General features: G+C 43.2%; 1 protein-coding gene across 3 annotated transcripts in view; it reads right to left on the reverse strand.

Annotated features, from left to right (window-relative positions):
• The window catches only part of coq8aa (coenzyme Q8A, genome duplicate a), a 74,988-nt gene that overhangs the window by 57,351 nt on the left and 950 nt on the right, over positions 1-16,687 (reverse strand). For 2 of the 3 annotated variants that reach the window (XM_043687296.1, XM_043687293.1), the window contains exons 2-4: positions 7,108-7,285; positions 5,550-5,894; positions 840-906 (exon numbers count right to left, since the gene is read on the reverse strand). In XM_043687296.1, coding sequence (XP_043543231.1) covers positions 840-906; positions 5,550-5,894; positions 7,108-7,260 — 565 coding nt within the window. In that variant the 5' untranslated portion in view covers positions 7,261-7,285. The remainder of the gene's footprint in view (positions 1-839; positions 907-5,549; positions 5,895-7,107; positions 7,286-16,687) is intronic. The other variant, XM_043687295.1, reaches the window with a different exon arrangement.

Genomic DNA, 16,687 nt, shown 5'->3' on the forward strand with positions numbered 1-16,687 from the left:
CCTTGCCTTTCCAAATACATGTACATACTGTCCCTCAGGATTCCCTCCAACAACTTGCCAACCACTGGCGTCAGGCTCACTGGTCTATAATTCCCTGGCTTGTCCTTACCACCCTTCTTAAACAGTGCCACCATATTAGCCAACCTCCAGTCATCTGGCACCTCACCAGTGACTATCAATGATACAAATATCTCAGCAAGAAGCCCAGCAATCACTTCTCTAGCTTCCCACAGAGTTTTAGGGTACACCTGATCAAGTCCTGGGGATTTATCCACTTTTATGCATTCCAAGACATCCAGCACTTCCTCCTCTGTAATATGGACATTTTTCAACGTGTCACCATCTATTTCCTTACATTCCTTATTAGCTAAAAGAAAATTGGAATACTGCACATTCTAAACCAGCAATCCAGATAAAATGACAACTCTGAAACTAATGCCTTTCCACTCCAAATCCTACCTAAATCAATCAAGGATGCCTACTCCCAAAAAAAAAAACCCTTTCATCCCCAACCTTCCTCCTCGGCTTTATTGCTGCAAAGTCCTTCAATCACCTCAACCTCACAGGATCCTGATTTTTTTTTTATTGGCAGAGATAATAGGATCTTCAAATCCACCTGACCAGGTTAGGTGAGATCTGAACCCTCCAGAACACAGTACTGCCTCAGTCTAGTTAACAATGAGCCCAAGCCCAGAACTCACTCCCATCCAACTCTGGGAAAGCAAGCCAAGCTCTCAAGATTGACTCTATTGTCTCACTTGTTCTCTGCATTCCATACACTGACTCGTCCCATTTAATGCAACGCGACAGAGGGCCAGAAAACACTCAAAGTGCATTACCTCCAAAATTGGCCAGCCTGCCAATTCGAGTGGATGGTACTTTGCGTTCACGTGCCCGCTCACTCAACTAGGGGAAATAGAAACAAAGATAATTAAGTCAAGAGGTGAGGAGAAAACACTTTCACGGCTTCAGAATGGGCCAGCTTGTCAACCTTCACTCAGCTGGTACATCAACCAAAAGGCTGTGATTTTAGTTCCTGCTCCAGTGGCCTGAGCACAAAGATTTAGGACAGTTTACGTTCAGTGTCCTGGCCAATATCCACTCCTCAATCAACACCAATTACAGGGATTGTGCTGACCACTAAACGGTTGCTAATTTGAAACAACAGTGACTACATTTCATTAGGACTTCAGGAGACTGTAAAGTGATGAGTGACATTCTGAAGCTGGGAAAAGCGCTAGCGAAATGCAAGTTTGCTTCAAGTGAATGGTGCATTTGAGTGAAGGCGGTTCTTTGGCCCATCCTGCCCAAATTCTCCTTTCTGCATCTCAGCCATTCTTCTTGAATCGGCCTTCCTCCACAGGGACTTTGAGGTGTTCAAACATTTTAATGTGCTTTATAAAATGTTGCAAATTGCTGTAATTTAAATTAGTGTGTTATTAAGTATGCAGTGAGAGCGCTCCCGAGGTTCTGGCTATTTTATTCAGGGGTATAGGTGTACTGAGCTCACCTTCACAGCCAGTATGTCTCCCTCTCCACTGCTGTATCTGCCTCTGCTGGGTCTCAAACTGCAGCTGAGGAACCTCTATGTGCTCCAGGTCTCAGTTCAGCCCATTGTGGCTGCGCAGTCCTTTGAATCAGCCCACTTCCCGACTCTTTCTCTAGAATTTGTCAAATCTTTCCCCTTCAGGTACTTATCCAATTCCCATTTAAATGTTATTACTGCATTTGCTTTCAACTTTGCGCTTTCAGGCGGTACACCCAAACCACTGTGTAAAATGAATCTTTTCATCTGATTTAGTTTGTGACAAACCTATTCATTTGGTGAACTCTGCTATCAAGTCTCCCCTTAACATTCTTTACTCTAAACAGAACCATCACAGCCTCTCCAGCTTTTATGGAAAACTTGACAGAACTCCAGAATCCCAAAGAATACAAAAGACAGGTTGACCTATTCAGTCACCACAAATACACAGCTGTACATCTTTAGAAAGGTTGGTGGGATGCTTGTAATGTTATTGGATAAGGAATCTTGAGCCCTAGACCAATATTCTGGGGAATAGGTTCAAATCTGTGAAACACAGATTCAACAAAATCTGGGATTTTTAAATCTCAGTTCAAAGGCTGTAGGGTCTACTGGAACAGACTGGCAGCTATTGAAATGCTCTTAACTTGTGAAAGGTGTCGTACAATCATCATGTTTCCTTTCTGATTTCTGGAATCGGGCTCACTAGCCTCACTGCATCCTCAGGGCCCGGTGCTACAACAAGCTGCATCTCCTATCTTCTGGGATATTACTGCACATCATCCAGAACACTGCTGCCAATATGAACTCCCACTCACTTGGAGGCAGAAAAAGGGAGGAGTACGAGAGGCATGAAAGTCTGTCGTGAAACTTGAAAGGATTCAGTAAAAGATTTACAAGGACGTTACCAGGGTTGAAGGATTTGAGCTATAGAGAGAGGCTGAATAGGCTAGGGCTGTTTTCCCTGCAGCGTTGTAGGCTAAGGGGTGACCTTGTAGAGGTTTATAAAATCATGAGGGGCATGGATAGGATAAGTAGACAAAATCTTTTCCATGGGGTGGGGGGGGGGTCCAGAACTAGAGGGGTGAGGGGAAAAACATAAAACAGACCTAAGGGGCAATATTTTCACACAGAGGGTAGAGCTGCCAGAGAAAGTGGTGGAGGCTGGTACAATTATAACATTTAAAAGGCATCTGGATGAGTATATGAACAGGAAGGGTTGAGGGGGATAGGGGGCAAGTGCAGACAAATGGGACTAGATTGGGTTGGGATATCTGGTCGGCATGGATGAGTTGGACTGAAGGATCTGCTTCTGTGCTGTATTTCTCTATGACTCTACTTAGGAGGTGTAGAGGCAGTGTTTGATTCCAGACAGCAGTTTTCAATGCCCAAAAATGGGCTAACTAAAAATGATAGGCTGGGAGAATGCAGGAGTTGGCAATTGTGTTTCTCTGGCTACACTACCCTGCGAGAAAAAGGTCACCAGTCTTATATGGAGCATGATCAAAGTACAAACTATTTAACTGGATAAAATATACACAGAGGACAAACAGAGGCAAAGATGCCAGCTAGCATGAAAACAAGTTAGGCTCATTAATTTTTCTTGGATTGAAAACTTTTCTAAAAACATCCACAAGAAAGAAGTTTGCTAGTTAATGAGACCAAGACTTATTTTTAATACACAAGTCACAGCACTAACAAAAGACAGACTTGTATTTATATAGCACCTATTGCACCTACAAGATGTCTCAGCCCTTTACAGTCAATGAAGAGTCATTGGATGTAATCATTCTTGCGTCTTAGGAAACTCAGTGGTCAATTGGCACACTGTGTTCCTAAGTAAACAACAAGGAAAACCAATATTAGATTATTCTCAGATCTTTTCAACAGAGTTCTTGCTAAGGACAGTCCAAAAAGAAAGCGATACTTGCAGTCCAGTCACTACTGTCAAAGCACTGAATGTCCATACTTTACTGGGTTGTGTAATAATGCAAGCTGGCTGCCCTCAGTCACACCACAGGCTTGGGCATGATGTCTAGACTGACACTCTAGTGCAGATGACGGAATGCTGCACTGTCAGAGGTGCTACCTTTCAGACAAATCCTCACCTGCCCTTCCAAGTGGATGAAAAAGATTGCACAGTGCTATTTTAAAGAGCAGCAGGAGAGCTCTTCCAATGTCCTGGCTAATGTTTATCGCATAAAAAGCACTAATTAAAAAACAAATTTCATCATGATCATATTGCTGATGGTGAGATGCTGTTAATAATTTATTAATTTATTTATAACCAATACTATGCATAGAAGTTCAACATTGGCTGTACAGTGGTATGGGACATCCTGAGGATGTGAAAAGTGCTGTAGAAAGTTCGTTTTCTGGTCGCCAGTACTGAAAGTATCATTGGTTCTTGTTAAAAACCCAGCTGGCTCACTACTGCGGTTAGGGAAGGAAATCTACTGCCCATTCCTGGTCTGATTTATGTACAACATCAGTTCTACAGCAACGTGGGTTGGTTTTCTCTTATTTATTCTCAAATGGCCCAGTAAGCCACTCGGTTGAAGAGACCTGTGCCTGCTAACATCATCTACATCCCATGAAAGATGGAAAACAAAAGTAGCGCAGACTAAGTTAGCATTCTGAGGAGAGGAAACAGAGTGATCTACTCAGGATGTTCAAGATGTTAAAAGGAGTTCATAGGATCAGTTGAAAGAGACTATTTTTCAAGATGACGACTCCAGAACAAAATCACCACATCAAAATTAGAGTTAACCCATTCAGGGATGCCACCAGGAAACATACATTCGTTTGAAAGCTAACGGAAAGCTGGAATTCACTCTCTCTCTCTTCCAACAAAAGGCTGAAGATCAATTGAAAACCGAAAGCAGAAACTGATTTTAGTTAGACAAGGGAATTTATGATTAGTGAACCAGGCGAGGGTTTGATGGAGCTCAGAACAGCTCAATTACAATCTAACTGAACATGAGATTAGGCACAATAAGCTGAATGGCCTGTTCCAGTTTCTTATGTATGATGCAAAAGGTGTGTGTATTTACAAGCTGATATTTTGGAAGGCTGGTGAGGCCCTTGAGTGATACGGGAGAGATTTAACAAAAAGGTCCCAGGAAGAGGCTGGAGAAGGTGGTCCTTTCTCACAGCAGACAAGTTGAGATAATGGAAGAATTCCCAAAATCACCAACAGTTTAGATAGAATAAAGAATCAATGCCAACAATAGATGGGTCAGAAGTTAAGAAGCAGTTTTTATATGATTCATGAAAGTATCAATGAGGAATAAGGGCAATTCGCTTCATTTCAAGTCAGAAGTCGCATGACACCCAGTTACACTCTAACAGATTTATTTGAAATCACAAGCTTTCGGAGAGCTGCTCCTTCGTTAGTTGACCTCACCTGATGAAGATGCAGTGCTCCGAAAGCTTGTGATTTCAAATAAACCTGTTGGAGTATAACCTGGTATCATATGACTTTGACTTTGCTCATTCCAGTCCAACACCAGCACTTCCACGTGATGTTTTGTTTAAGTATAAGTCATAAGATCTGGACTGCACTGCCTGAAAAGGTAGTGAAAGGTGGTATAACAATAACTTTCAAAGGAGAATTGCATCTGAATTGCAGTTGAAGGGGAAAAATCCACAGGGCTGCGGAAAGAGGAGGGCAGGATAATTTAATTACTTTTGGATAAGCCAGCCAATGGGTCAAACGGCCTCCTTCCATTCTGTATGATTCCATGTCTCTTGTTCACTGGATTGAGTGAAGTATTTAACTGTAGCTGCTCGTTGATAAAAGCTGTGCAGAGATGGACTGAAAGCTGACTCGAATATTATATTCTCCATGTCAGTATCAACATGGCCAAATTACTTGAACCTCAATAATTCTTTTGAAATTGAATTAACACTAATACTGAACTTCCAGAAGCTTCTATCACCCAGATGGATTCTTCAAGTTTGCAAACTCACAACATGTTAAGGTTGACTCAGTCCAAGAAGGTGGGGAAAGAATGGGACATACCATCTGTCTGTAAGGTTTGTCTGTAGGAGAGACTTTGGCCTCTCGAGCCTTGTCGATATCTTCAGCAGTTAGCCCGCTGACAGAACGGTGGTCTTGATGGAAGGACCTCTTCTGGGTTCCAGATGAGAAGGGGCTGCTCGAGTCCCCAGACTGTCCAGTGAATAACCCAGCGTTCTTCTCAGGAGATGCTGAGTCAAACGCCGCGGGGTCAACAGTCGCCTGGTGCTGCTGGGTGGCTGTGGTGAAGTCTTGCGTCACCTCCTCATAGGCCTCACCATCAAGACTCCACCTGGAAGTGAAATCCTTGTCTAGTTCCGAGAGGTTTTCTTGCCGTGACACAACATCCTAGAATCAGAAATTAAACAAATAGCAGGTGGTTACATGCAGTGAGCAAACCTGTGGCAAATCTCCCACACAACAGAGTTAACCTTCCCTTCACTTGGCGGGTTAAAACAAGGCCAGGTGATAATGCTTGGCTTTGAAGGCAGCTCAGAGAACCTTCAAGAGGTAAATTCCTGAGATGAAGGTGATTTCTTATGAAATGTTGACTGGGTTGGCCGATAATCATTGGAGTTTAGAACAATAAGGTGATTTTATTTAAAGATAAACAGATTGAGGGCTCGATAGGTTCCATGCCGACAGCACGTTTCTCTTTCTGGGGGAAGTCGAGGACGAAGGGCACTGATTAAGGATAGAGAAGTCTTCCACCTCAGATACGGATGAGAAGAAACTTCTTCCGTCAATGTCATTCATAGTTTGGAGTTCTCTGCTCCAAAGAAGCTGGGTCAGTAAATATGTTCAAGCCTGAGCTGGGAAGACTTTGGATCTACAAAGGAGTTGAGGGTTATGGAGTGCAGGATAGCAAAGTAGATCGAGGCCACGATCAGATCAGTTACAATTGTGTTAAAAGAGAAACAGGCTCCGGGGGTGCTATGGCTTCCTTCTGCTCCTAATTTGGGTGGTCTCCTGTTCTCAGGGAGGAACATCAGCACTTATAAATAAAACCAAAAAAACTGCAGATGCTATAAATCAGACAAAAATAGCAATTTCTGGAAAAGCTCTTCAGGTCTGGCAGCATTTGTGGAGAGAAATCAGAGTTAATGTTTCAGGTTGAGAGACCCTCTCCCTGTTCTGAGGAAGGGTCACTTGACATTAAATTGGATTGGTCTCCTCAGATGCTTCCAGAGTTAATGTTTCGAGACAAGTGACCCATTCTCAGAAAAGGGGAACTGACACTCAATCTGAAACATTAACTCTGATTTCTCTCCACAGATGCTGCCAGAGCTGCTGAGCCTTTCCAGCAATTTTTGTTTTTGTCTGCAGCGTTTAGAAATTCCCCGCCAATTTGCATACCTTCGGAATTTGGGAATATATTACTGTTCCTGGGTAAAAATCCTGGAATTCCCTACTTAACAGTATTCCTCCTTCTCAAGGACTGCAACAGTTCAAGATGGCAGCACATCACCAGCTTCTCCAGGTCAACTAAATGGCAGCAACAGTGACATGTCCAGAATGAACAAATACATGGTTTTGTTGAAAAAAAAACATGGCTCTGTACCTGCACCTTTCCGACTGCTGCACTGATGGCATCTTCGGCAGACGCCTGCCAGTCCCTCACCGCTGCCACTCGCATCTGCATGGTCTGGGTCTCAACAATGGCCTGGCTCAGCTTGGCAAGGCCCCTCATCAACATGAGAACGTCACTGGCCATGATGGGGGTCCGCTTTATCTTTCTGCTGGAGAAAGAAATCGCCCTAAATTAGTAAGCAAATCAAACCCAGGAACTACCTCAGCAAACTGCAACACCATGGAAAACACTGCATTTCAAAAATCGAGTGGCACCTTCTCAGGAAGCACAAAGTTCTGCACGCGCACACACACAAACACAGAACTGGGACTCGCTGGCCCTTAGGCAAGTGCGGCACATCCAGTAGTGACATGACTGACCATTACCACAGCCTGTTAATGACACAATGCCCTCAATGTAACAGAATATATTTTCGTATTGGGAGAGGGTGAGGAAGAGAGAGGGAGAAAGAGAGATTGCCTTCCAATAAAGTTTGGATAGACTAGATTTATACCTGCTGGAAGAGTAAGAGGTGACTCAATTGAAAGATCCTGCAGGTTCTTGACGAGGTAGATTTGCAGAGGAAGTTTCCTCTTGCAGAAGGATCTATAACATGGGGATCATTGCTCAAAAGTCTGGGGTTACCGGTTTAAAACAGATGAAGCAAATTTGTTTTTTCCTCAGAAAAGAATCATGAATCTTTGGAATTCTCTTTCTGTAAGGGTAGTGAAGCAAAGATTGTGACTATTTTTATAAGGTGGATAGATCCTTGTTAAGCGAGGGGGTGAAATGTTATACAGTATAGATGGAAAACTGGACTTGAGTTACTGACTACAGTTCAGCCTTCAATACTATTATCCCCTCGAGGCTGATTACTAAAGTAATCTCAGACTAAGCCCCACTCTCTGTAACTGGATCCTCAGTTTCCTGACCCACAGGCCACAATCAGCGAAGATCGGGGACAATATTTCATCCTCACTAACACTCAACACTGGAGCCCCCCACCGTACTCACTGTATACCCATGACTACGTCACCAAATACCGCTGATAACACCACCATAGCCTGTCAAATCTCAGATGGTGACGAAACAGAGTACAGATGAGAGGTGGAAAACATTGGAAAAATTGTGCCCCAAAAACAACCTAGCTCTCAATACCAGCAAAAGCAAGGAACTCATTATTGACTTTCGGCGGGATGTTACTCATGCCCCCTTACACATTAAAAGCACAGAGGTGGAAGGAGTGGAGAGTGTCAAGCTCCTGAGTGTGGTCATCCACAACAAGCTGTCTTGGACTCTTCATGTGGGTGCATTGGTTACAAAGGCCCAGCAACGTCTCTTCTTCCTCAGGCACTGAGGAAATTTGTCATTAGTGAATACCCTTGCTAACTTTTATAAGTGCACTATCGAGGGCATTCTGTCTGGATGTATCACTACCTGGTATGGCAACAGTACCATTCAAGATCAGAGATGGTTACAGAGAGTGGTGGACCCAGCCCAGACAGCCAATCACAAAGGCCAACCTCCCATCTATAGAATCCATCTACCAGGCCCACTGTCAAGGAAAGGCCGCCGGCATTCTCAAAGATCCATCCCACCCTGGCAATGTTTTTCTACAGCCTCTACGATCGAGGAGAAGGCACAGAAGCCTGAACACATGCACCAGTTTCTAACCCGACATGTTTCGAAACAGTTTCTACCCTATTGTTGTTAGAATACTGAATGGACTCTCAAACTCTTAACATTTGCCTGTACCTGTTATTGTTTTTGTCGCTGTTTACCTATTATTTACTTATCTATGCTACTTAACTCTGATCTGCCTGTATTGCTCGCAAAACAAAGCTTTTCACTGTGCCTCAGTACACATGACAATAAATTCAATTCAGTTCATTTAAATTCAATTTAATCAGTGATCTTAGTGAATAGTGGAGCAGACTCAAATGGCTGAATTGTCAATTCTTTGCATGCCCATTTACCCAGAGGAATTATTGTGCTTTTAAAGGAAAGACCAGACACCAGTCTACTTGAGGCAACATTAAGGCAACTGGCCAAAACTTTGGTTAGATAGATATGTTTAAGTAGTGTTTTGGAGATGGAGGGATAAGGGGAGGGCATTCCAGAGGTTAGGGTGAAGGTGACTGAAGACATGGCTAGTTACAGTGAACAATTAAAACTGGGGAAGCAAAGAAACAAGGTTTGGATACATGCAGTAAAGGATTGTAGAAGATGGTTTCAGAGATATAAAAGGATTCAAAGACAAGGCAAGAAATTGTAAAGCCGAAGTGTTGCTTAATCAGAAGACAACATAGGTGGAAATTGATCAGCAGAATATATGGAAGCATATGACCAGCCACTGTTTCACTTGAACAATTGAGACCAGAGTTAACTTGGGAATGGAGAGTTCCAGCAGTAGATCTGCTGATGCAGTACACAACAAGCCAAGACAAGTTCATTTTGCTGCCTGAGGCACAATGTGTTAGATACTGTTCAGAAAGTGTCACAGCAAAGCAAGCTTACTATATCTTCACCCTACAAATCTCCCGAAACTAATGGACGGGATCTTGACCAAATGGGCCAATGGGCTGAGGAGTGGCAGAGGGAGTTTAATTCAGATAAATGCGAGCTGATGCATTTTGGGAAAGCAAATCTTAACAGTACTTGTACACTTAATGGTAAGGTCCTATAGAGTGTTGCTGAACAAAGAGACCTTGGAATGCAGCTCCTTGAAAGTGGAGTCGCGGGTAGATAGGATAGTGAAGGCAGCATTTGGTATGCTTTCCTTTATTGGTCAGTGTATTGAGTACAGGAGTTGGGAGGCCATATTGCTGCTGTCCAGGACATTGGTTAGGCCACTGTTGGAATGTTGTATCCAATTCTGGTCTCCTTCCTACCGGAAGGATGTTGTGAAACCTGAAAGGGTTCAGAAAAGATTTACAAGGAAATTGCTAGGGTTGGAGGGTTTGAGTTATAGGGAGAGGCTGAACGGGCAGGGGCTGTTTTCCCTGGAGCGTCGGAGGCTGAGGGGTGACCTGATGGAGGTTTATAAAATTATGAGGGGCACGGATAGGATAAATAGACAAGGTTTTTTCCCTGGGGTCGGGGGGAGTCCAGAACTAGAGGGCATAGGGTTTAGGGTGAGAGGAGAAAGATATAAAAGAGACCGAAGGGGCAACCTTTTTACGCAGAGGGTGGTACGTGTATGGAATGAGCTGCCAGAGGATGTGGTGGAGGCTGGTACAATTGCAACATTTAAAAGGCATTTTGGTGGGTATATGAATAGGAAGGGTTTGGAGGGATATGGGCCAGGTGCTGGCAGGTGGGACTAGATTGGGTTGGGATATCTGGTCGGCATGGACGGTTTGGACTGAAGGGTCTGTTTCCGTGCTGTACACCTCTATGACTCTGACATCCTGCTCTCTACCCGTGACCCCACAAACTCCAACTGGTAGCCCCACCCCACCAGCCTTATTACAGCTTTGCACTGACAGCAATTTCCCAAATTTAGCCACATCCAACATTACTAAAACAGAGATATTGTGCAATTTGGCTGCTGCATTACAACAGTAATAACACTTCAAAAGTATCTTGTTCACTGTTAAGTGCTATGGCATGTCCCAAGGTTGTGTACGGCTCTATTTAAATGCATATTAATTATTTTCTTCCTTATACTCGTCTCTCCGCCTGATCAAATGAAGGTGCAAGGGCCTGAAAACAAACTCATGGATTGCGGGACAAGCAGGAGGCTTACATTTACAGAAAACGGAAAGATACAGCAATTGTCAAAAATCACTTGTTTATTCCAAGGGAGTTGTTTGCACTGAGTGGCATGGTTAGAGCAAACTCACAGCTGCTATTACCAGTGTCGCAATACCAATACTTCTTAAAGGGGAAACATGAGTGTGCTTGAAAACACTAATTATGCTGGAACACACACACAAACCTCAGTGTCAGTGATTGAAAGAATTAAATAAAAAGATTGCCATTCCTTTTTAATTCACAGGATGCAAATTGTCACGGTCACTATTTATTATCTGCCCATAACTGCCTTTTTAAAAAAAAAGGTACTGTTCTGCTGCATTTTAAGTACAATCGAGTAGTCTGCTAGGCCATTCCAGACACCAGTTAGTAGTTACATAGAGGCCATACTGGCAAGGATGATGGGTTTCATTCCACAATGGACATGTGTGAAGCTGATGCTTTTTTCACAACATTTTGGTGGTTTCTGATCATGATTTGTTTAACTGAATTTAAGCTCCTCCAGCTGCTGTCTCCAAATCATTAACCTAAGTCATGATATATAATAATCAGTAAGAGGCCAGCAACACATGCACATGGTACCACACACACACCTCCCAAGGTCTCTGATAAGCCAGGATATCCCAAAGCACCTCAAAGACAATTAACTCATTCTGAAATTCACTGTCAGAAGAGAGAAGAAACAAAAAAATGAAAAATGCAGAGCAAGGGACAAGAACAAGACAAAAAGGAATACAGAAAGAATGCAAAAGAAAGAGAGATAATTGTTGGAAGATTGAAGAGAGAGCGAGAAAGACAGCGGGGATTGGAAACAAATAAAAAAGGACCTGTAGTGCCTTTTTAATAAGTGTGGAAAAATTTCCCAACAGGCTTCATATTGGTGCCATCACAAAATGGATGGTGACCAAAGACAATGACTGTCAAAGAGACAGGTTTGAAGGACATTTTTAAAAAGAGAGATGGTGGGGCTTAGTCGTTGAGGGAGTGAATCTCAGAGCTTAGGACCTATTCACTGATGGCATGGCCATGAAACGCAGAACAAACAGCTGGCTTCCGAGAACCCAGTCAGAACAAAGCAGACAATTACAGTATTCCTGTACAAGAGAGAATTGTACATTGCAGACATTTGGAAACAGTGTTTCCCAGTAACAAGAGTGCTGAGAGACAGTGCACAGATGTTTGGATGGGACCAGTGGGCAGGGAATTGGATGTCAGCCTGGAGTGCACTGAAATAGGCTGAAGGTGACAATCATTTAAGTGAGAGTTTCAACAGCAGATGAGCTGAGACAGGGCCAGAGAGAAGCGATATTACAGACCTCAAACTCAGCAGTCTGTCACAGCTGGAACATGAAGTTAGAAGCTCAAGCAGACATCAAATAGATACTGACAGCTGACAGAGACTTGGTGTTAACCTGAATAACAAGGTAACTAGTTAGTCAGTATCACGCTCCTCTCCAATCCCATTCCAGAGTCTCTGCCAACCACCCTCCTCTCCAATCCTATTCCAAAGTCTCCGACAACCACGCTCCTCTCCAATCCCACTCCCGAGTCTCCCTCTGTAAACTCATTCATCATGGCAAGTCGTCATTCATCAACTGGCCCTCCATTTCTTTCAACATTATTGAACATGTTCATGCAGTTGGATGACTAAAAGTCTGCAATAGTGTGATACCTTATCATACTGCTCAGAAACAGTACAGAATTTTAGGATTGATGATTTTTTTTTAAAAAGAGATGTGATAGATCATTTTGAAGGTAAATATAATCGATTTATTTGCACATGGCAAGGTTCCACTGAGCAAGCTCCGATAACCAGCAATGAGTTAACGAGAGAATCTGCCTTCACAAGGCAGATACGTGTTGGCCAGAATACCAGGTAGAACTCTTTCTCGGTCAAAGAAATATTAAGGGATCTTCGCAAACCAGCTGGGGATAGATGAGGCCTTGACGTAACATCTCATCTGAAGGACTGCAGTGCAGCACTCCTTTTTCAGCAGAGTATCAGCATATTCTTTATTGTCACATTTCTCAAGTAAACATGAGTCCACAAGCTTCTGACTCAAGCTTATGATCCATTCAGCCATGACTGAAACCTCTAACATGCTTAACCACCTCCTGTCCTCACATCCCAACCAGTTACCTTTACTGTCACGTTCAAATGTCACCAAGGCTTCAAACCTACATTATCTCCATTGGCATGGTCAAAATTTATCCCTTTCAACAACTTTAGTGGAACAAACGATTGGGGGTGGACAATAAAAACTGGCCAGCCAGCAACATCCATATCCCGCAAGTGAATAAAAAGAATTATCAAACTGCTTTCGAGGCATCTTGCCACATGAAAACTGACTGCCACCTTTCTCACATTGTAATTGTGTCGACACTTCAACAATTGCAACATTTAAGAGACATTTGGATGGGTATATGAATAGGAAGGGTTTGGAGGGATATGGGCCAGGTGCTGGCAGGTGAGACTAGATTGGGTTGGGATATCTGGTCGGTATGGACATGTTGGACCAAAAGGTCTGTTTCCACGCTGCACATCTCTATGACTTCACAGTGAACCGAATCCTTGTGAACTGTTCCAAGACATCCTGAGATTGTGAAATGGGAAGAAGAGTGGGACATTCAGCCCCTCAAGTTTGTTCTGTCATTCAACAGAATCAAGACTGATCCGCAACCTAACTCCATGTACACACTTTTGCTCCATACCCTTTCATAGTGGTTGTCTGGAAAAACAACTTCATAATTGACTGAGGAACAACAGCCATTTGAATAGTCCCAATTTTCTTTGTACATAGAAATCACCTAACTGCTGGTTTCCCTCCAGGCCACACACCATTACAACTTGGAAATATATTCCCATGAACATTTTGGGGTCAAAATCCCAGAACGTCCTTCCTAGAAGCACCCCAAGGACTGCAGCTGTTCTTGAAGGTTATTAGGGATGACAATGCCTACATCCCATTAAAGAATAATTTTTAAAATTCCCCTTTTAAAAAAAAAATCACATGGAATATCACCTTACCTTATGTTCAAAACTGCTCACTTTTCTCTTCATTCTTTAATGAGATGTCTTATAGTTGGCAAGGCTGACCTTTGTTGCCTATTCCTCATTGCCTTTGAACTGATTAGCTCTCCAGGCCATTTCAATGGTCAGTTCAATTATGATGCTGTGTGTGGATCAGATTAGCAACCAATTCCAGATTTTTTAAAAAGTTGAATTCCGATTTCACCACCTACCGTGGTGGAGTTCAATCCCATGTCCCGAAAACATTAGCCTAAATCTCTACATTAACGGTCCATTCAAAGCGGGCGGCACAGTGGTTAGCACTGCTGCCTCACAGCGCCAGAGACCCGGGTTCAAATCCCACCTTGGGCAACTGTCTGTGTGGAGTTTGCACATTCTCCCCGTGTCTGCGTGGGTTTCCTCCCACAGTCTAAAGATGTGCAGGTTAGGTGAACTGGCCATGCTAAATTGCCCATAGTATCAGGTGAAGGGGTAAATGTAGGGGAATGGGTCTGGGTGGGTTGCTCTTTGGAGGGTCGGTGTGGACTTGTTGGGCCGAAGGGCCTGTTTCCACACTGTAAGTAATCTAATCTTAAAAAAAAATTACTACCACACCACTGCTCCAGCATCATGGCCCCCCCCAGTGCTCCAGAAAACAACCATCGTTCTTTCTGCTAAATTCCTTTTCCCAAACCTCTGGCCCTTCAAAGACTCTGCTAAAGCCCACCCCTTGGGTACAAGATCAGGGCCACCTCCTTCTTTGGATCATTGGCATTTCGCAATCATATTTATGTGAACCAACCTGGAACATGTTTCCACGTTAAAATGTACAAGAATAATAAAAGTCTTTGTTCAGGCAGTGCTCTCAGCTTTACACTCAAACTCCTTGGGCAAAGCATCAAAACAGACTGTTACACTCCAATAAGCAGTTCGGTTTTAATTCTGCTTTGCTACTGGTATCTCAAACCAGTGTGTTTCTCTTCAGGATTGCCAGGTCTGTTAGGTATGCAGTGGGGAGGGGGTGGGGACAGGGGCATTGTTGCAAAGTTGGTTATTTACAAAGCAAACAGGGTTCCACCAATCACATTGCTCAAAATATAGGTCAGACCAGGTCACTGCTCAAAGTGCAAGGTTGAAAGGGGGGGGGGCAAAGAAAATACCCAGACTAGATCTTAACGGTCAATGAGGAAAGACTGAACAGCCTGGGCTCCTTACTCCAGAACAAAAGGCATAGGGGGTGAACCACAGAAAGTCTTTTGGATTTCAAGATTAATAGGGTAACTACAGAAATCCAGAATTAATGTCGTAAGGAAAAGATGAACAATAAAACATTTAAAAGAACTTTAAGAGAAAGTTCTTTACATAGAGAGGGATTAGAATGAGGAACTGACGAACACAAGGAGTGGCCATAAAAGGGAAACTGCATAAACATGCTGCAGAAAGGATCAGAAGGAGAAATTGTTTGGGCTCAAATTTATAATCTTTGAGGAGAAAGTGAGGTCTGCAGATGCTGGAGATCAGAGCTGAAAATGTGTTGCTGAAAATGCGTTCCTGAAGAAGGGCTTATGCCCGAAACGTCGATTCTCCTGTTCCCTGGATGCTGCCTGAGCTGCGCTGTTCCAGCAACACATTTTCAGCTCAAATTTATAATGTTCTATGTTTATATAGCAGCTTTTATATTATGAAAGATTGCAATCCTTCATAAAAACATTAAAATTTCACACCAAGCCACATGAGTTATTACAGCAAATGACTAAAATCATGGTCAAAGCAGTCAGTGTTAAGGAGTCCTGTATAATAACCGATTGGAGAATTTTAAAGCCTGGGGACTTAGTAACAGAAGACACAGCCATCAACAGCAGATGGATTAAAATCAGCTCAACAAAAGGAGACCCGTGCGGAGAACAAATACTGGCACAGACCAGTTGGGCCAAATGGCCTGTTTCTGTTCTGTATATTCTGAGGGATCCAAGGAGCATGATTTAAAATAACACCAAGCATAGGTTCTGAAAGTCTCTCCATTATATGGCTGAGGGAAAATGCAACAGCTTACCAGATTCTGGACCAATTCTACATTTATGGGAGGGAGACAATACATCTTAAAACCTGGTTTAGGAGATATTCATTCAAATGTTTTCATTCCGCCCTGATTACTACTTGAACAGTAACTACAAGGTAGTCTCATTGGGAAAAGTGACCTTGAAAGAAAAAGGACACCCTCCACTCTAAATTTTACACTAAAAAAATCTGGCAAATGCAACGTGGATTCTGCAAGAGCTCCACCCCCTTCAGTAGTTTACATCAGAGAGTAGATCAATGGCCAACTTGTGTGTTTTTTTTAAAACTGCACACCACAGCCTGTCAGAATGGAACCATTAACCCTGTAAATAATCTCAAACACGTCCATAGATCAGGGAGATGGACTCTCACAGATGGAAACTTGTTAAGATTGCAGATCTGGGGCCCTCACCTTCATGCTGTTGCTGTTCATAATGCTGACTATCTGCACTAGCCTTCAGAAAGTCTGTCTGCCTGTCATTCAGCCATGGAGTGTGTTAAACTAAGCAGAGTTTGGCAAAACCATCTATGTTATTCCCTCCCTCTCTCCCCGATGTATTTTGTAGCAACAGTTACAACAATCCAGACAGCAGCAACTTCTTCATACACCACAAACCGCAGAAACACATGACTGCCACAAACTCCTCCCACTCATAACATACACCCCAAAGTCCCCCACCCCCAGCAATTCACACCCACCACAAGTCGTCACCCCCCCCACCCACAGCAACATTTCAGCAAACGTAA

Source organism: Chiloscyllium plagiosum, chromosome 3, assembly GCF_004010195.1.
Source record: "Chiloscyllium plagiosum isolate BGI_BamShark_2017 chromosome 3, ASM401019v2, whole genome shotgun sequence".
Taxonomy (NCBI): domain Eukaryota; kingdom Metazoa; phylum Chordata; class Chondrichthyes; order Orectolobiformes; family Hemiscylliidae; genus Chiloscyllium; species Chiloscyllium plagiosum.